At 41.3% G+C, this 21,984-nt stretch overlaps 1 protein-coding gene across 2 annotated transcripts in view; it reads right to left on the reverse strand.

Moving 5' to 3' along the window:
• The window catches only part of RANBP3L (RAN binding protein 3 like), a 42,264-nt gene that overhangs the window by 19,564 nt on the left and 716 nt on the right, over window positions 1-21,984 (reverse strand). Inside the window, exons 2-6 of one of the 2 annotated variants that reach the window (XM_036310273.1) lie at window positions 6,000-6,058; window positions 4,884-4,923; window positions 3,619-3,696; window positions 1,270-1,341; window positions 867-940 (exon numbers count right to left, since the gene is read on the reverse strand). In XM_036310273.1, coding sequence (XP_036166166.1) covers window positions 867-940; window positions 1,270-1,341; window positions 3,619-3,696; window positions 4,884-4,923; window positions 6,000-6,058 — 323 coding nt within the window. Of the gene's footprint in view, window positions 1-812; window positions 941-1,269; window positions 1,342-3,618; window positions 3,697-4,883; window positions 4,924-5,999; window positions 6,059-21,984 lie in introns of both variants that reach the window. The other variant, XM_036310272.1, reaches the window with a different exon arrangement.

A 21,984-nucleotide genomic window follows, 5' to 3' on the forward strand; every position in this document is an offset into this window, starting at 1 on the left:
CAGTAAGGAAAAACAAAACAAAATGAGGTGGACCAACCCTCAATAGTTTAGCTGGAAATAAATGACTGATGGAAGTAACTCTTAAATTCCATCTTGTGTCTCATTCCTCTGAAGTGCCCGCTTCTGAAGGAAACAGCTAGAACTATAGCAAGAGACTGTCTCAAACCCATATCTGCATGGCCTGAGCAAAATGAGTATGTCCTTTAAAAGGCCCATGAAGCCTGATTCAGCCACCCACAACAGTCCTTAGCCCACAAGCCCACTTTCTAGGAAAATAACGTATCACAATGGAAGAGAGAATTCTTGTCATCTCCAGAGGCTTCCCAACGCCCCCCTCCCCCTCCCCCCAGTGACACTGTGCAGGTAGTTCCCTGCTCCTGTTATCCATGAAAAGGGATCTGAGTGGGTCCCTGGTGTGACCTAAACCAGCAAAGCCACGCTACGTTTGACTTCCGACTCCCAGCCCCTGGCACCTCATTGCTTTCCCTATTCTCACACGAGATCAGGGCACGGGAACAAGACCACAAGGTTTTCCGTCCTGTAACACTCAGTTTTAAAGCTTCGGAGAGATCACAACACTTGGTCCTGGGAACAGCTCTCCCACGTAAGAGGGCATGTGGAATGCGGTCACTGAGGGCTCTTTGCTCTCTAGGCCAGGTGTTCTCCAGCTCTGCAGCTGATTCTGCAACAATATAAAGCTCAGACGACCCCTAACGACTCCTAATGCTCATGACTGGTGTGGGGCCCACAGCCACCTACTAACGGACGGATGAGGGACTGCGGTCAGTCCTTCCACGGCAGAGTTTTCTTACCTTATTTTTTGTTTGTTCTTTAGTCTTGCAGTGTTCCAATGCATGGTGTCTTACCTTTTCACAACTTTGAGCTCGAGGTGGCTGCAAAATAGCAGGTCTTAGGACATGTTCAGAATGTTTCAAAGGACCTTAATGGAACAGAATTAAAGAGTCAACATATCTTAAGTGAATGAAATACTTCTTCCTCCATATTATTTGACTAATTTAATGATTATGATTAACTAATCAAAGTCAAAATAGCCAGTGAATTGCTTAGTACTTACTTCCAGCCAAGATTTTACCCAATAAGTATTTATTTTGGCCATGGGACCTGGCTTATTAAATACACTCTTTCTCGTTTTGTCACTCAGCCTTACCTCCATCCCCCCAACACACACACACACACACACACACAGAGATTAAAATATAGATGGTAAAATGTAATTTCTGAGGTTTTCGTAATAGAGAAACTACATACTTTGTTCTGCACTGTTCATGTCAACACTCCTTTGCACAAGAGTTGGTGTCATAAAAACATTGTTTTTCTTCACTGTAAGAAAAAAAATATTTAGAAAAAATTAAGTCTAGGAGAGTGGGTCTGTTTCTGTGTGATTTGGGTTCTAACAGTCTCGCATGGAACTCACCAGTAGATGTCAGTGTCCGCACTAATAGGGTAGGAGGCAGTGCACGGGAGAGCGCTGACTGCTAGAAATGCGTGGTGGCAGGATGGGTTGTGCTACATAGTTCTGTTTCCTCTCATAAATGTAAGTGACAATTAGGTCATTAACAGAATAGGCCGTCTTTAGAATCATGAAATGGAATACTGAGGCAAATTCTACAGATTATAAAATCTAAATTGATAAAGAACCCTTACAGAATGTTAAAAAATTGTTAGCAAATTCTGTCCCTCTCCCTACTCTAATAATACCTGGAGACAGAAGTGAAATCATTGTGATACGTTATTTTCCTAGGAAGTGCGCTTGTGAGCTAAGACTGTGGTGGTGGCTACGAGTACAGAATTACTAGACATTTCAAAGTGATCACCTCCTGGTTGCAGAAACAGGAGCCTTGGAGCATTTGAGTAATGGAGATACTCAAAATATCTCCTTTTTTTTTAATATATATTTTTACCATATAAAATCATGCAATTTTTTCTCTGTTGCAATACCACCAATATTCTGCACTACATACAAAGGAATGGTGCTTACTGATATGAAGGTTTCTTTATTCATTCTTTCCTTTTTGTGTAGCTGACTTTTTTGGTCTGATTAAAATAAGAATTTAGCGGTTATCTGGATAACTCAAAGCCATCCCTCTGAGATTAGGACCCCATTCCTCTTACTGTCTGTAACGGGTCAGTGAGGCTTAGAGGGGCTTGCTGAGTTAGAAGCATCTCTTCTGTATCTGAAAGGTGTCTGACATACTGTTGCTCAGTCGTGCTTGGAATTCTTAATAAGAATATAAATTCATTAATTTGAATATGCAGTGGTTCCCAGGTACATGAGGATCAGTGAAAAGAAAGTGAATAGTGTGTGTGTGGTTTTTTTTTTATTTCTAGTGGCAAGCTTAACTTGGAAAAGGCAGTTGGTTGTTCAGTAGAAACAAAAACACCCAAGAATATAAATCATAATTTTAATGTAGAAAATGTTCCAACCATTTCAAATCTTTAATTAAAATAAAATAGTTTTTATTAAAATAAAAGTTTCTATAATGCTTAGCAAAGCATTATAAATTTCAAATAAAAAGGAAGTAATGTTTTAATTAATGAAAAGTACAAAAGGATTAATATTCTAAACTTTAAAATATAAATCTAAAGCATAAACTTTAGAATAAGAATCTAAAGCATAGTTGTATATCTTGTATATACAACTATATGTATTATAAACCATATACATGGAAAATAATAAGTAAAATAAAGCAAATTCTTTTATAGGGCTGCCGTATACAGTATATTGCTAACATAAACATGAAATCCTAAAAAAAAATCATCAAGTTCAAACTTTCTGCCGAAAATAAACAGATATATTATCTGGCTTTGTAAAGTTCTTAAGGTTTTCTTCCGTTCATACTTCGTTAAGACCTCTACTTTGTTTGCCACTAAAATGTCAGTATTTTATAGCAGCTGAGAAAGAAAGATCATCATTAAGGAGAATGGATTTGGAAAGGTCAGCGTGACAGGCTCAAAGTTCTAGAAACTCTTTGAGGCTCACCGTGTTTAAGATACTCTATCAGGCATGACGATGATCTCAAGGCACTTACAGTGGAGGAGCCAGACATAGCATAAACAGCTGTATTACAAGGCAGAGAGCAATGCAATCAACTCTACAAGGAATCACCGAGTGCGTTGAGTGTAGAAGAGAGGCAAACGAAGTCACTGATTATTCAGAACACAGCACTACATGATGACGTTCTTAGAACAAAGTGTCTTTTTAAAAGGTGGACATCTTTTATTTAAGTAGGTGGTTGCTTACGAGAAAATGACTGTTTTCCCTACAAAAACTAATACATGCTTAAGGCAGAAACTTTGTAAACATCGCAAAATACAAAGAGGGAGCTAAAAAACCAAACCACTCATAATCCCATTACCTGAAATAACCATTTCTAACATTGTGGCTTCCGTCCTTTCAGTCTTTTTTCATTGTTGACCAATTGAATGCACTCACCGTACGGTTATATGAAAACAATCTGCTATTTTCATATAACCATATATTATAAGCACTATCCAGTGGGTAGACTTTTAAAAATTATCCATTTGAAAAGTTTCTTAGAAATTTTATACTCAGACTAAACGTAACAGAGAAACACTCACAGTCTACACTATACCTACCTCCTCGGGACTGAGAATCTGTAGTTTGCAAACAAAAAGATGAAGACCGTATGCGCTTTCTTGAAAAACCATTACATTCTGCAAGAAATTCAATGTGAAGGATAAAATTGCTTGCAATAACAAATTATCCTCAACCGATGATATGGGGGACAAATAGAACTTCCTTTTGTCTATACAAATTATCATTGGGTAACACATTAACTTCTGAAGCACAATTTTAAATATTGGGGTTAATAGCTAGGTGATTATGAACTGATAGTCATATCAACAGTTGTGAAACTACCAGACACAAGTAGTTTCAGCAAGAAATTGCATATGAATTCCGAGATTGTATGGAGAATATTTTTGGTACGTGGAAACAAAGGCAGTAGAGAATCATGGGATTTTAGAGTTGTGAACGTCACTGATTTCAGGGACCCTCACGTCATCTCTCAAAACAATAGCCAATCTACTTTCTTGTTTGTTTCTTTGTTTTTAATTTTATTTTAATTTGAAAATATTTTCAAATTTACAGAAAAGTTGTAAAAATAGTACAAAGGATTCTCATATGCCCTTCAATCAGATTCAGCAGCTGTAAACATTTTGCCTCATTTGATTTATCATTCTCGATTTACATACATATTTTGCTGAATCACTTCAGATTAAACTGTGTGTTTTATGTCCCTTACACCTAAATATTTCAATGTTCATTATCTTAGAATAAGAAAATCTCTCATATTATCCCAGTATGATGATCAACTGCAAGAAATTTAACATAACATACAATATTCTGAACTAACCCACCAACCATTATTTTGTCCATTGACTAATAATGTCCTTTGTAACATTTTCCACCCAGTGCAGGATTCAGCCCAGAATCATAGACAGCATTTGATTGTCACAAGTCGTCTATCTCCTTTAATCTGAATTTTCTCCTCAGGCTTTCTTTGTTTCGAAGAATTTATTTCTCATGTTTTAATAAATTTTTTTTTTCATTTTGAGTTTTTAATGCAGTTTGAACTACATTTTCCTGTTGAAATCTTTTTAAATTAAATTTATTGGGATAGCATCACTTAATAACATGATATAAAGTTCCAGTGTGCCATTTTATAATATGACATCCGTATACCCTATTCTGTGTGAGCACATAACACTTTCATGTTTAAACACAAGAAAAACCATCAAGTTTTACATAGTCTGTGCCACATGCCAAAATGCTTGTACCTGCTTACTAGTATGTTCTTTGTCTAAAGGTTGATTTTGAAATACAAGATTTAAATCGTTACCAGGTTCCGCTGCTTCGTGCAGGGTTTCTTCCGCAGGCCTCTGGAAGGAAAGGAAGCTGCCAGTGAGAGTTTTCACACCAGACTTCTCCCCTGTCGCTTTCTAAGAGAATTCTCCACAGCCAGGTCTCTTGAGCGAGGCCAGGACACAGTTGCTCACTGTTAGTCATGAACATGCATTCAAGAGCGAGCCAAGTCCAGCAGAGCGGGTCCACTTTCCAGTGACTGCAGAACCCCTGGGAGCTTCTGAAACTCCTACTTAGGACTTTGAGTGGATGACCTGGGCTGGGGCCCATGAATCTGGTTTTTCAACAAGGGCTTGGGGGGTTAAGATTTCTTTAGTTAACTTTGGGAGTAGTGATATACAGTGGGGCCTTGACTTACGAGTGTCCCGACTAACGAGTTTTTCAAGATACGAGCCATCTCTCGGCCGATTTTTTGCTTTGAGTTGCGAGCTAAAATTCGGGTTATGAGCCAGCTTCAGATACCCCACCGCTAGTTGGCGCAGCGAACGTCACAGTGAACGCCACAACATCAGTCCAGCATCACGTGTCTCACTCGTTCACTTTAAGATTTGACATACGAGTAATTTGAGTTACAAGCTCCGTCACAGAACGAATTAAACTCATAAGTCAAGGCCCCACTGTACATTACCTGCGTAAGAATGAATAACAAGGAAATACTAAGATAAAGTGAGAATACTATTAGTAATCGTATTGTTTGTCTTTTGAAGCAAGTATGATGCTGATAAAAAAGATAGGGTTCTTCAGATCCCTTTTTAAATCAAATATCGCAGTTTACAACTTATTTAATACTCCGTGTCAGGCTGGATTGGAGGAGCCTTAGCCCTTCTGATCTCTTTCAGTCCCTCCCACCCAAGTCACTCCAAAAATGTATAATTTAGTGGAGATTCAAGACAAGGTCACTGGCTTCCCATTGCAGCTAAATTGCTGTCGGTAAATCCCTACTATATAAATATTCTGGAGGCACTACTCTGTAAGTGAAGAATAAGAAAATAAACTTATTCAGCAGGGATATATCATTTAGTGTAGCTAGCTTCTTTCAATATAATTTTCTTTGTCAAAGTAAAAATCAAACAAAAAAGTCACTTCATCTTACCTTAAAAGATTGCTCTCTCTTTTCAAAAACAAATATTGGTTGAGCAATGACAGATTTTTCTGTAAAACAAAAAGAAAAGAAAAGAAATAAAACCATATTTTGACATTTCTAATGCCAACTAAAAATATTTGAAGATTTTGTTTATTTATTTGTATTTTCTTTCTGCCTTTGGGTAAAATCCAAACTGTTTTACATGGATGCTATAAATGGAATATTTATAAATAATTTTAATAGGTAATTACAGAAATAAATACTTGGGGGAAAGTGACAGTAAATCTATTTCCACAAATAGAGTGATCATCCCATTAAAAGAACATGTGTTAAGGGTTTAAGAAAAACAAAATATAATTCCCCGCCTTCAGAATCCCACCAAGACAGAGTGATTAACACCTATACTTTTAGAATAAAAAGTTTCAAGGGGTGAAAAACCTCATTTGATAATAGAGCTCCTCCTTGGATCAGATCTGAAGGTATAGATGTACTGCATTCCAGCTTTAAAAATGATCTAGAAATAATCCATATGTCCTTGACTAGAGTAGTCATATACTAAGAAATGCTTTCAATATTTAGACTAAGAATCAGTGTTAGTGTTATAAAGCAGCTAAAGTTTGTCATCAGCCGTACCAACCTTACTAATCTTTTATATTTTCCTATCTTAGGTAGGACAAAGGGAGAAACTCACTGACTCTACGGTATAAATGGGTGATCACTGCTTTACATATCAGCACTCCAGCATTCTAAGGGAAAATTACATGGCTCTTAAGAGCTTGGGGTCTGGAGTTAGGAGGGCATGTGTTCAAATACAAGTTTCACTACTAATTGGCTTTAGGAAACTGACTATGTCTGTACCCATTTCCTCATCTGAAAAAAGAAAGATTATGACAGTACTTACCTAACAGTTTATGTGAAGATTAAATGGATTTTTAGATCTAATTATTAGATTTTAATAAAACAAACAAAAAAGAATAGTAAACATGTGGCATGCCACCAACCCCCATTTGGAAACTCATAACCAACATGGCTAACTGATGACACACTTTCTTGAGGAGCCCAAATATGAGCTCAGAACTTTGCTCCCGATAGGTTTCCAGAAGCCATTACCAACATTCCGTGCTGCCATACAGGCTGAGGTCACCTGGCACCCCTAGGCTGCATAAATCACCTCTAGCCGGGGCGTTTCAAGGAACTACCACACCTTTCAGATGCCAGAAAGGGTTCTCCAGCTCCCCACAATGTTCTCCATGAGAGTGTCACAAACTCCGCCAGACGGCCCTTTGCTGAGCTCCTGTGGCCACGCGAAGCTGGATGCCTTCTTTCAGCCCAATGGCGTACACTACTCACTTCGTATGCAAGTGCTACTGCCCTGGCCGCCCTGGGAGCCAAGTGAGCCCCAGCACAAAACATGCAATAGCACACTGGCAATCCCATCCACATTAGACTGTAGCTCAAGCCTTTGCTCTTTCTCCAACAAGCTCCTTCCCGGCAGTTACTTTAGATGTAAGAAAGGAGCTCCCTAGTGACTTTGAAAGGAAACTGTCTTTGTGGATGTGCAGGGGAATACTTATGAATCCCAGCAATGAATGGGTCTTTTCTCAACTGGACTTGGATAGTCATTCTTAAAATAGCATGACTTGGCCTCAGCCAAGACAAACTACATCACTTTCCTTCTATCAAAACATTCAGCTAAACACGGGCAAAAGTGATCTTTAATGGCAGCATTAAGGAGGAAATCCCACAGGGTTACTTGCAGCCTGGAAGGCATATGGTAAAGTAAGAAGGCCCTTTTTATTAGTTAATTCAACAAATATTTATTGCACATCTTTTGTGTGCCAGCCACTGTGTTAGGACCCAGGCACACATTGTCTGATTGAAGGTACATTAGCCTCAGGCAGCCGCCTACTCAGCCTGACATGGCCCAGCACATTAGTTAGAAAGCAGATAATCTCCTACCCTCCACTTCCATCTAAACTTTCTCCCTTTCTCCCACGCATTTATCTGGGCTCCAAGACAAAGACAAAGTAAGCACTGATCAAGCCACTGGGTTCATACCAGCTTTCGCACCTGACCCAGTAGGAAAACCCTATATAATAAAAGGCTAATATGCAAATTGTCCCCTCGGGAGTTTGACCAACCTGGAGTTCAACTGCTCACTATGATGTGAAATGACCACCAGGGGGCAGCACAGAATGAAGGAAGGCCCTGGCCAGCAGCTGGCAGCTGGGGGAAGGAAGGCCCCAGTCAGCCGTTGGGGCTGATTGCCGGCCAGGCCTAGGGACACTACCCATGCACCGGGCCTCTAGTTTGAAAATAAAAGGAAGGTCCTTGAAATTATATTTTTAAAATTTTATCCTTTATTATTTATAATGTATTTATTATTCAAGCCATTGACCTAACAAATATGTAGTGATGGATGACTGTGTATGAGATAGTTTGCAAGGTGAGAGAGAGGACAGTGGTACAAGAGGAGGCCAAAGACCAAGTTGGAGCTTTGGGAAGCCTTGCAGGCTGAGCCAGGAGTCCTGTTTTCATTCAAAGGAAAAATGGGAAGCCAGGAAGAGAGTTTACTCTGTGGAGTGATTCACTGGGATATGCATTTGTTTTTTTAAGATCACTCTGCCTGCTGTGTGGAAAGGGGGCCAGTGGAGGAAGGACTGAGAGAGAGGAAATAATTAAGAGGCTAGGCTAAATTCCAGAAGAGACCTGGCTAGGTTGCTCTTTGCTTCTTTGATCATCTTGCATCTCTGATGTTTTGAGGCAAATGGAATAATTAAAAATTTAAAATACAGTCTTCTGTTAAAAGGAATGAAGATGAAAGAATGGGGAGGAGAAACTTAAAAACTTAAGGATTAATTTTGATGTTTTGCCTGTTTTAAGGTTCATATAACATTTAATGATTCCCAATATTCATGGTTGTTTCCTAAACTACTTCATTATGAGAAGAAAGATGTTCACTTATCCCACACATATATTTAAGTACCTGTTATATACAAGAAAGGACACAGTGTACTATTGATATAACTCAACCTCAGTTCCCCTGTCATTCTGCTCCACAATGGAAGCAACCAGTGGGCAAAGAGCTTTTATCCATCATGGTGTCTACTTTAATTAATCACTTTGTGGGTTAAATATGCTTTCTACCATATTTACAGATGCTTACTTACTAGTACAGGTGGAGAAACCAAGGCTCTAAGGCAGGGGTCCTCAAACTACGGCCCGCGGGCCACGTGCAAATACAAATATTGTATTTGTTCCCATTTTGTTTTGTTTTTTTTTTACTTCAAAATAAGATATGTGCAGTGTGCATAGGAATTTGTTCATGGGGTTTTTTTTTAAACTATAGTCCGGCCCTCCAACGGTCTGAGGGACAGGGAACTGGCCCCCTGTTTATAAAGTTTGAGGAGCCCTGCTGTAAGGGATTTGTTCAAAATCATGCCACTAGTAAGTGGCAAAACCATTCATCAAACCCAGGCCCCTCCTACAAATTATTGATTTTAACTCCCACCTGTCATACTGTGATATCTGATACAACCTCACCTGTAAAATATCATGTTCTACATGTATAATATGTACATTGTTGGCAGCAAGAAAAGAGAGAGCAAAGGAAGGGGCAAGGAGGAGACTGCTGGCTTTTCCCAAAAAAAACACTTGTAGAACCATTTGATCCTTCAAACCATATGAATAAGTAGAACTAATATACTTTTTAAAAATAATCCCTTCCTACTATAGTGTCAGACACCCATAATTAAAGGACAAATCTCAAGCTCCTTGCCCAAAATAGACTTCTTCTTGAATTGCACCACCTAGCAGGCAGGCATCCACTATCTTCTTTCTTGGCAGATTCCAGAATGATGGAAATATCTATCTTTATAAAAGCCTAAGTGACAGAATGACTGAACGACTGAACTATTGATTGGCCGGTTGCTATGATGCACACTGACCACCAGGAGGCAGACGCTCAATGCAGGAGCTGCCCCCTGATGGTCAGTGTGTTACCACAGCCAACCTCCCATGGCCAGCCAACCTCCTGCAGTCCCTCACCCCAGACTGAGCAAGATGGCCGCATTGGCTCCGATCTTTGGCCAGGCTGAGGGACCCCACCCAAGCACGAGTTCATACACTGGGCCTCTAGTATGGAAATAAAGGTGAGAACAAGATGGATTCACTGAGTTTGGAATGCATGTTTGAGAGGCATCTCATGTTCTTGCTCTTCACCTTTATTGCAAGTACTCCTCCAAGTCTCCAGACAAGAATTCAGCTAGAAACTTATGCAGATATGTAAGAACTTAGTTCTTCAGGATTCTAAAGTGTGAATAGTAAATATAAATTTCCTTTTCTCCCTGTTCCACAATTTCCCCCAAATCTGGGGTGGGTGGTAAGGTCTTGTCCCTCCTCTATTTCATTGGCACTCAGTCTCTGACAAACAAACCAATTTCATCGAGGAAAGTAACTGGAGGGTTTTCTTGAGGAATCATCTTAATGGAGGAGGTTTGAAAGGATCTACTGAACCAAAAGCAGATCCAGAAGAGGAGGCGGGGACTGAGAACAGACCCCGTGGCTCAGATATGAGCATGTGAGAGCCCCTAGTCGAGTTGCCTCTTCAAACCTTTTTGGAATAAAGCAGAATATCCATCTACCTATCTCTCTCTATCCATCCGTCTCCCACATAGACATATATATATCTCTCTCTATCCAGACATCTACACCCATATGCACATGTACATATACATACATGCATACTCACATAGCACTCTGTCAGACTACAGGTTGCACAGGAGACACTGGATACAAGCGAGGTGCCCTGCCCTCGCTCATTGATCGGCTGCCTCCTGCACTGTCCCCAGTGCTACGTCACATGCCGACACCCTGTGACTCTCGTCGGCTGGAAGAAATGCCTCATTGCTCCTCAGAGGTCTTTCTCGTTCCTTTCACTCATCACCTTATTCTTACCCCTAGCTTTCTCCTCACTTCCCCTGAGCTCCCATTCTCTTATTCTTTCGTTTGTTTGTTTTAAATATCAGGATGTTTCTGAATTCAGGCTATGGCCCATAAATAGCTGTAGAGATCCTTGCTCTCAAAGTGTAGTCCAGACAGACCAGCAGCACTGACTGGGAGCTTGCTAGAAATGCAGAGTCCTAGGCCCCGCCCAGACCTGCTGATTCAGAAGCTGCATTTACAGGCTCCCAGGGGACTTGCATACATATCTGAGAAGCAACCCCAGGTTTCTTTCCACTGAGACCAGGATTAGGACGATGGCAGTGGAGACTCCTGGGGTTAGTGACTAAACCTCCAGATGTTATTAATGAGAAACTATGGTTATTATGACTCAATGAAAAGTGAAGTCAAGGGCTACTCTGAAGACTTAAAAAGAAATACCTGTAGGAAGGATGTTGAAATAATATAGAAGTTGATATTGAAATCAATCATTCAAATATTCTGTGAAGCCACAAATGATTTCCTCTCTAATGCAAAAGTTTTTCATAATGTCTGAAATCTGACTTTTCAAAAATGTTTAGCAAATATCTCTGCTTGTGATTATTAAATGTTAGTTAAAATGGTCATTCCTGTGAAGCAAACACTTAGCCTGGAAACCTAAACTACATAAAAAACATTTGTTGTAGAACTCAGATTCTTTAACAAGAACTTGAAGCATCTAAAGTCCCAACTGTAAATGATATCTTCTGTAGAAAATACCAACACATCACAGCAGAGGAGGAGACACGAAGTTTCTGAATCACAGTCTTGATTTTTTGAAAAAAGAACAAATATCAAAACTAGATGAACATGTTCTAAGACAGTTTTAAGAAAGGGCAAAGTGTAGCCCAGAAAATATAAAAGGAATCCGGGTCAATTCATGAAAGAAGCACAAACATGAAACGTTCTGTACTTGGTTCTCACCAATACAGAGGAACTCTGTCAAAATGCAAGAGAAAGGAAATAAACAACAAATTACCCACCAAAATATAAGAAGGATTTCTTTACAGAAAGAGGCGGTAGGGCCACACAGTGACAGGATTAACTGTGAAGGGACCATCTTGATGCTAGTTTATGGGACACTCTGTACCGACCAGAAGGTGAAATAACTAGCACCCTGGAGGGAAGCAGGCGGTTCGCACAGGAAGTTTCCAGGCCGCCTCAAAAGCCCCAGTTCAACTTGAGACACAAGATGAATGGAGCCTGCTGGGCTGTTTCCAGGCCTGGCCATCCCTGTGTAAGCTCTAAGCAGTTTGTGTACAAGCATGTTGTAAAAAACACATGTGAAGTAAAAGGGGAAAAACACTCGACCTTTTTAATCCAATTCTAAATTTTTTGCACTGCTTTAAGTTTTCATTGGAAATGAAATGAATTGCCAATTCTAAGAAATCTGGCATTTCTAGGTTTTTTGTGTACAGAGAAACAGCGACCGGACTATCAATCCCCAGAGGGAAAGTAGGGGAGGGTGGGGGTAAGGGGAAGAGATCAACCAAAGGACTTGTATGCATGCATATATGCCAAACCAATGGACACGGACAACACGGGGCTGAGAGCATGAGTTGGGGGGGGGGGGGGAGGTTGGGTGTTAATGGGGGGATGAGAACACATTTGTAATAACCTTAACCAATAAAGAAATTTATAAAAAAAATACATATAGTTTTATTGATTTCAGAGAGGAAGGGAGAAGAAGAGAGAGAGAGAAACATCAATGATGAGAGAGAATCATTGATCGGCTGCCTCCTGCACGCTCCGCAATGGGAATCAAGCCCACAACCCAGTAATGTGCCCTGACCGGGAATTGAACCGTGACCTCCTGGTTCATAGGTAGATGCTCAACCGCTGAGCCATGCCGGCCAGGGAGACATTCCTAGTTTTGCTTCCAGGTCTGGACCAGCCTGGTAGAGCTGTGACCCAGGCTCCGGGAGTTGTCCTGAACCTTGGTTTTGCCATCTGTAAACACTGCAAGGTGCTTCACTTCCTCTTGCCATTTTCTCTTCATATTCTGACTCTAAAGAAGTTTTTGAGAATGTCCGCAGGCCAATGACATGATGAGTAGCAATTGAAGATTTCTTTATCAATTTTTTCCAGCCCCAGGCAAAAATAGCTCAAAAGAATGTGTTCCTTTGGACAGAGCGTATCCATTTCTCCATAAGCTGAAGGTCTTACTAGGTCTGTCCACAAACACAACTGTTGTGTGCTTCTGTGGCAGTCACTTGCAATCTGGGATTACTGGACTATGTTCAGTGGCAGCACTTGTGGGCTCCCTGGCTGCTGGAAAGAGTGTTTATGCTCTTTCTCTACAGTTTTCTTCATTCATGCCCACAGGGTAATAAAGATGTGCTTGGTCAAGTTGGGACCATTTATTTCATTTGCCAGCATGTGTAAATCACACAGTTTCCCCTCGAATGACCTGCAATGTGAAAATGCTTCCACATATTGGACGTGCTGGAGGAGGAAACCGGTGCATGGTCTAGGTTTCGGGGCACAATGAAGACCACTATTGAGCAGGTGCATGCACAGGTTTAAGATGATCTCTCAGAGTCAAGTTGAAGTAATTGTCTTCTGTTTTCATACTGCTGACATTAAGGAGGTAGTTTTGACACAAAATATCATGTTAGAAAGAATTAGACCAATCTTCACAAAGACCATTCCCAAGGCAGTGTGGCCCAAGCAGAGCTTCGTGTATTGAACTCCGAAACATGGAAGCCCTTCCTCTTCGGTAAAGAAGCGCATTGTTTTGCAGTTCCTTCCTAGATTCCCAGGACACGGGCGAGAGGGAGAGGCTTGACTGCAGCGGCACCCAATTCCAAGTCTCCTTTGTCCTGAGCCTTTGAGCGAGCGGGAGAACAGGCTCCTGGCTTTCCCATTTCCACAGGAGTAAGTGGATGCTGCTCCACTGAGAACAAGACCTGGGAGGCGAACGCAGGAAGGAAGGCGAGAGCGGCTCCCAAGGCCAGAACCTGGACCACATTCTCCTCCTGGGACCAGGCAGAAGCCGGTAGCCTGGCTTTCATCTCCACCAAGGAGCCCTGCTGGGCCCCGGGGCCAGAACTGCAGCAGGAACGCCTGTGCGGGTGGTTCTGTGCCCACACCCGTATCGCATTGATGCAGAACCAGTCTGGGAGAAGTCAAGGCCAGGGAGCAATTCGTCAACCTCACCAGAAACATCTGTCCAGCAGGCTGAAGAAAATTACAGGAGAAAAACGTTGACTTCTTATCCAATGGATAATTTCATATGACTTGAAAAATCCTCAAGAAAACTGAACACAATCCTTTCTGTTTATCCATTTCCTTTCTTTCCGGCTTTCAATGATTGCTGAAGTGTTATAAGTCAAGAAGAAAGGAGGAGAGGAGATGCTGTAACTATGCGAAGTCTTGTTTTTAAAGGGTTTGTTTTTTGTTGTGGGAAGATATACCTAACATGAAATTTAGCATTTTAAATGTATAGTTCAGTGACATTAGTATATTCACATTGATGTGTTAATTACTGCCACCATCCATTTCGAGAACTTTTCATCATCCCAAACTGAAACCCTGTGCCCATTAAACACTACTAATTCCAGTAACACTCCCTCAGCTCTTGGGGACCACTAATCTACTTTCTGACAGTCCTGGGTACCTCATCTGGGTGGAATCATGCAATATTTGTCTTTGGGTGTCTGACTTATTTAACTTAGCATAAAGTTTTCAAGGACCATCCATGCTGTAGCATGTATCAGAATTTCATTCCTTGTTAAGGTTGAATAATATTCTATTGAATGTATATACCATATGTTGGAACTTTTATTATTAAAAATCAGCTTTTCCTCATTTGCTTCCTCCTCCTTTCTTTGCTTTCATTTGGCCCCATATTTCTCTCTACCACCACCTTTCTTGCCTTCCTACACATTCTTCCTCTCTCCACTCTTCCCTTTCTCCTTTCCTCCTCCCTTATATACTAGTCATTTTCTTTACATGATTACTATTAGGATCATTATACACCAAGTAAATCTTCTTTTATGAGTATTTTAAAATGAGGAGAAACTCAAGGTTATCTAGTTTTAATTTTCAAAGAACATTTAAAATATTTTTAATCGTGATGGCCCTTATGCCATACAATTCTTAGGTAGATGTAGATGGCCGTGTAGTCCGAGATTTCTGCATTAACTACTAACTTCTCTACTCTGTGTAAGGTTTCAAATACGTAAAATCAGCTGCACTGTCTGATCTGTGAAGCCCTAACATTCAGGGACTTATGAATAACAGTCACTTGGATGAACTTTTGGGGAAGAAAATATTGATTTATTTAGTAAACATTATTTGCCTGCTGTGAGCAAAGTAATGGACAGTAACAATATTGCGAGTTTAAGCCTCAACATGTGAGAAACGTTTACAAAGCTAGAAGGAAGTTTGGCTCCTCTATTATGGTTTGTTTGTGTTTTTGAAGATTTGTGTTTTTTTCTTTTTTTGTCATTAAATTTAAGGCTAGTTGTTTTCTACAAGTCCCTCTAAACCTATTTTGTTTCAATCCACTATCAAGACAATCTGATTAATTTTAGCTTATTCAATTTTCAAAAAGAAAAAAAAAATAGCAAGTAACACCAGAGCTGGAATCCGTACTTGAGAATGAAGCACCTTATAATAACATTGGTCTTGTTACTCAAACAAAGCCTCATCATCTATATTGCTAGTATGTGTCTGACCCATGCCCCGCTTACAAAAACTTACATACACATGAATTTTTATCTGTAACTTAATTTCTTTGCAGACAACTCAAGTTTCACACAGCCAACCCCAGATTTAAATGGTCTCTTTCCAATGTTCAAAGACTTTCTCTTTATTCTTTTCTCTCTAGATGGCAACATCCCTCCTTGTTACAAATTACTACCTTTTTTCTCACAAGAGAGGATACCAATGACTGAAATCAGATATCACATAGGTCTGAAGTATGGTTTTCCATCTAGGAGGATCCCCACTCCAGAGCGATGATCAAGTTATTGCGCTGTAGTTGCTGGAGGTCTGATGCGTTTTTGTTTTTGTTGTTTTTTGGGTTTTTTTGATCTGCTGATAGAAGAGAATTTGTGCCCTGGGAGCCTAGAGTCCTTTTAGGACCTGAGGACCATCCTACAGTGATACGGGGCACTCACAAAATCTCCTTCTTTTCCCTCCTATTTGAATGTATAGGTCAGGTCCCATCTCCTCAGCTCCAATTTAACCCCTGTCCTCCTCCTGGCTCAACTCCCAGATGCCCATTTTACATTCTTTTGGTGTTGCTTTAGTTAGTACCAAAAGACATCTTCAGATTATCATCCCTTCTTGGAAGTCCAGATCTTACCCCTATGGCATCTGGCTTGTTTACTATCATCTACAGAGGGTGAGCTATCTGGTCATCAGATAGAAGAGGAGTTAATGATTTAAAATAATAGTAGGGCCAGCACTTTAAGGAGAGTCCTTAGTTTAAATAAAAAGGTGATTTATAATAATGACTATTATTTAGCTCCTTTTGAATCTGAAGTTAGGGATACTGCTTGTTCCCTTTGTCAAAACCAAGCCATCTCTCCAAGGCCACACCAGCCCAGTTCCAAAAGTGCTTCATTGCTATCTTTCACACTCCATGCATCGTAAGAGATGTAGTCTGGTGCCGGGAGCCGGTCCATGCTTGCTGTTTCAAGGGACCTGGCATATATGGCATACTGTTCTTAATATGTTTGCTCACCTTTTTGGCACTATGTGTTTTAACCAAGGTCTCTGAGAAAGGTTGTTTCCCCAGGTAGGGATTTTCCCCTGAAGTTAGGGAGGGAATAAAACCTCTTAACTAGTGCCAGGTGGGTAATTAATCACTTTAACTACAAACAATCATGCTTAAGCTACATAATCTTTACTCCCTGGAATGAAGATAAGAAACGCCCTAACCTTTGTAATAGAGATTGATAGGATTGAATCAACTGGTATAAATACAGATGTAATAAGACAGCAAGACACAGAACTTAGAACTCAGAACTTAGAATACAGAGCTTAGAACACAGAACTAGGGAGACAGAACCTAGGCACAGAACCTACACAGAACGTTCTCTAGAGACAGAAGAACTTCGCTGGAGAAAACATGGCAAAAGTTCCTGGACAGAAACTGGCCACAGAACCTAGAGACAGAACCTAGTGAGAGAACCTGGATGAAGAACCTAGACACAGAACATGGCTACAGAACCTGGCTGGAGAACCTAGCAAGAGAACATGGACACAGAACCTGGCTGGAGATCCTAAGCAGAACCTCTCTGGAGATCCAGACCAGAACTTGGCTGGAGATCCTGGTTAGAGATCCTGGCTAGGCTGCTGATCAACTGAACACTGTCTCCGTGTCCTTCCTTCTTCGCCGACTCCGTCCACACCTTTGGGGACCCCTGGACCTGCTGGGGCTGGACCCCAGCATCGTAAGAGATGTAGTCTGGGTGGTTATTTAAATGTCAAGACGGCTAGCCCAGGAAGCAGGCCACTCGCTCTGGGCTGCTGTTTGCATTTATACAGTTTCATTTTCACACCTATTTTTTTAAGCGTCAAATACACCCTTTTGGGAGACAGTAGGATGTGGTTAGTAGTTTGTATGGAAATGAACTGGTAACTTTAATAACAACACATTTTTAAATGACTGAACCACAAATTAAATTCAATGATCAGCCACTCAGGCCCTTTATAGGTGCTTAGCTGAGCATGTATTTTGTGCCTCCCTCAGAAGCAATGAACATGGGTTAAAAGCACAGGCTCTGGTGTCAGGTTTCTAGGGTTAGGATCCTGGCTCAGCTGTGAGGTACTGACATTATCTACATCATGGGGCTGGTGTAAAAAAAAATGAGCTAACACATGAAAAGTGCTTAAGTGTCTGACATAGGACAAACTGCTTTGTAAGTGTGATTTGTTTGTAAGTGACATGTTAGCACTGTGGTGTGGTCATGGTATAAACCTGGTTTGCTGCTCTCAAAGAACTTGTACAACACAGAGGAGGAGACATCACCAACATGAATGAAATAATTATGGGCAAATCATAGAATCATAGTTCTGCAAGGGATTTTATAGGTCTCCCAGTGGAACCTACCATGCAAGTTGTCTAGAGCATCCTCAATAGATGGCCTTTCATAACACAGCATATCAGCAGGCTGACATGGATGCTATTGCTGGAGCATACCAGCCCATGGTGTGTGTGTTACACGTGTGCTAGGATCTTGGTCCTTCTTCCCATAGGGTCAACCTCCTGTCTTTATCCCCAAAGTGTGTACACATTTGAGTTCAAGTATGAGGTCACGTAATTTAGTAATTCCTTCCTTCCTACTACTGGGTAGTTTTCCAGTGTATGAGTAGACTACAATTTTCTCATCCATTTTTTACCTGCTTACATATATTTGGGTTGTTTGCATATTGGCACTCATAGGAATGAAATTGCTGTGAGCATTCTTGTGCAACTTTTTGTGGACTTATCATCTTCATTTCTCTTGGGAAAATACCTAAGAATGGAATTGCTATATCATAGGATAGGTATGGATTTAACTCTACAAGAAACTGTGAAGGTCTTTTCCAAAGCGGTCACACCACTTCACAAGAATGAATAGGAGTTCTGGTTGTTCCACTTTCTTCTCAACAAATAATATCATCGGTATTTTAAATTTTAGCTATTCTAGTGGCTGTGAAGTGGTATCTCACAGTAGTTTTTATTTTTCATTTCCCTACTAACTAATTAGGTTGAGCATTTTTTATGTGCTTCAATTGGCCATTTGTATATCTTCTTTTTGAAGTATCTGCCAGATCATTATAGATGCAATCTCAGATTGATGTTATAGATAAATGGATTTAAAATGCCACGGAAGAAGCTATAAGGAAGCAATGAGTGGGGAGAGGAGCCTACTGGACTTCTGTTCTCAACTGATGTAGCATCTGCTGCCACAGAGGTAACGCCGTGTGGACCAGAAACCTCAGCTGAGGTGGCCTACTTCAACTTTCATACCCAGCATCTGACACAGTGCTTTGCACAGTCATCGCCCCGATAACTGCTATAGAATAAGTGACCTTTATCTAGAGGAATACCCAAACGTACTTTTTGTATGAGTGACGAGGTAGAAAGAATTAAATACCTCAGTTAACATAAAACACTTCAGCATACAGTATGAAGGGTTGGAGAAGATGTGTGTGTTGCTGTGGCTGGTAGCTCAGTTTGTTAGAGAGTTGTCTTGATATACTGACTGAGGTTGTGGGTTCGACCTCTGGTCAGGACACCTACAAGAATCAACCAATGAATGCATAAATAAGTGGAGCGACAAGTCACTGTTTCTCTCTCTCTCTCTTTTCTCTCTCTCTCTCTCTCTCTCCCCTCCTTCTCCTCCTCGCTTTAAAAAATCAATAAAAATTTATTAAAATCTAATTTAAAAAGAAAAGAAAGAATGCATGTGTTGAACCTGGTCATGCCTCTGAAGAATTAAATGTCAATTAATCGTGGTCTGTATGCTAAATAAAAGAGCTGGAACCTTGGGCTGGTTGCGGAGAGGGCAGAATGCCTCAGTGAATGAATCCAAGCTAGACCACAGTCTGAAACAAACAGCTTTGTTTCCTTGGACTTTTCTGAACTTTGCATAATAGCGAGGTTTGAATATAGCTTAGAGGGAAAATCAGAGCCTCTGCACCGAATGAATATTTTTAAACTCCAAGACCGTAACTGGAACACCATTCAGCAGCCTAGCAAACACTGCCCAGGTTCACTTGTCAACTCGGGTGTCTGGGCGGCATTTGTTGGAACAGCCAGCTGTCAGTCTGGATTGCATTCGTGCGCCTCACAACTCTACAGCTTGTGGTTGATGTGGGAAGGCATTTCGAGACTCGGCTGTGGAAGAAGATGGCTGCTTTTAAACATCCTAGGCCAGTGGTCGGCAAACTCATTAGTCAACAGAGCCAAATGTCAACAGTACTTCTTCAAAACAGACTCGCCCAGGACGAAAACCGACTTCTGCGCATGGGCCACGAAGTTTCAATCACACTGTACGTGTGTGCCTGCACGTGGTATTTTGTGGAAGAGCCACACTCAAGGGGCCAAAGAGCCGAATGTGGCTCGCGAGCCGCAGTTTGCCGACCACTGTCCTAGGCCAAAGCTGCAGTCTGAGAAAGGAGACGGACTTTCAGTCTTGTTGGTGTTTTGGGAAGAATGCCATCATAATGATATTTCCAGGCTGCTCTGAATATGGCCAGTAAGGGAGAACCCGTCAAGACAGCCTGCCTTCAATTAAAACAGCAGTGGGATCCTATTTTCTATTTGTAAAGTCGGGAAAGAGCTTTTTAAGCAATACCCGGTTTCCTGGGAATCTATTCCTACACAGCTGATCGGAGGGCCATTTGGCCAAAAAACCACACACAAAAAAGCAAAACATTAAAACTATGCATATTCTTTGACCCCGCAATTTCACCTCTAAGAATGTATCCCACGAAAATAAGTTTATCTCTGCAATGATTTATCCATTAGTTTATATTAGACACAGTGTTGTTTGTAAGAGTAAAAAAATAGTAATCGATGAACTATCTAACAGTAGGGAATTGCCCAAAGGAATTCTGCTACATCCATAGGAAGGAATAGTATACAACTGTTACAAATAAGGTGGTCGGAGAATATATGAAGATGTGGGCATTTGTTATGACCTATTTTAAGTTAGAAAGCAGTTTACAGAGCACCATGTACAAAGTCTATTTTTGTTTAAAAATTACACAATAGAATAATCTAAACATGTGCATAGAAGAAAAGGCTAGAAGACTATACATTCAAATGTTAATAGCAACCATCTTTGGGTGGTAATTTTTATGGATGATTCTTACCACCCCCTTTATGCTCCCCCCCCCTCCCCAAGGAAGTCTTATATAACAAATATTACACCAGCAGTTGGGGGAAGGCAGCTCTAAATATTTCAAGCAAAACGAGCAGCACACAAGAACCCTGTGCTGAATTTGGGTTGCCTACTGACAGGCGAGCTAGGATGTTTTAGTTCTGTGCTCAAACCCAGACACATGCCAGGACTTTATGTTCCAAAGCAGTTAGTTCAAAATAATTCACACGAGCCCTGATGGCATGGAACGGTCTTACGAGTTTTCTCTGTTTTCATTTAACATGAAGTATTTCCTACCCACGCTATGCTAAGCCTTGTACAGCATCAGCCCACATTCAGGGAGGCGGCCTGACAGGGTCACACAAATGCTAGCACACAGATGCTACCTTGGGAAGAGGGGCGTTTCAGTCCTTTCGCCAACACTCCCCACGTCACTGAAATCCCAAGCTGTGTCTATGGAAAAAGAAATAGAGAGCTTGTAGCCTAGACTGATCCATAGCCAGATCCATCACGGGTCACTGAGGAGAAGCTATAGATATCTGGGGGAAATCCTTCATCTGGGGGCGGGGGGAATGATGTCATCTGTGACAGCACCTGGACTTTTCCAGTGTCCTTTGCTGTCCCGGACAGAATGGATGGATGGGATCATCCCGCCTGTTCATGTCAATCGCCTGCCATGGACTGATCCAGCTGGCAGGACAGTGGACTTGAAACTTTAAAAAGCCTGAGGGCGAGGATGGCTGCGAGGTAGCAGGCTTAGTCTGAGCGAGTGCCCACGGGGTGAAACGCGACCCTTTGCTCTGCCTGACTCCAGCTGTTCCTGGACCGTGAAGGGAAAGAGTCAAGAATATATTTCATTTGCCCACAAAGGAATACGGCAGAGAGCCAGACAAAATTAAGCTTAAACTCGAAGTTAGAAGTGCACGACCAGTAGGACAGGGAGAGAGTCCCAGGCTAACTCACAGCCACTCTCAGCAGCACCCCCCTCCCCCGCCACCCGTCCCCTGCAGCGGATCCAGTCTGGCCCGCTTGGGTGCTTTCAATGACACAACATCGGGCAAACTCCAGAAGAATGGCAGCGGCCAGACGCTTAGACCCATGAGCTCCAGAATGACAGCTCCAAGGAATGTGCGTGTCTATAGTCTCCCAGAGTCCCTTAAACACCAACAGTGAGTCCAGGTTAACCC

The sequence above is a fragment of the Myotis myotis genome, unplaced genomic scaffold (assembly GCF_014108235.1).
Source record: "Myotis myotis isolate mMyoMyo1 unplaced genomic scaffold, mMyoMyo1.p scaffold_m19_p_5, whole genome shotgun sequence".
In the NCBI taxonomy this organism is placed as follows: Eukaryota; Metazoa; Chordata; class Mammalia; order Chiroptera; family Vespertilionidae; genus Myotis; species Myotis myotis.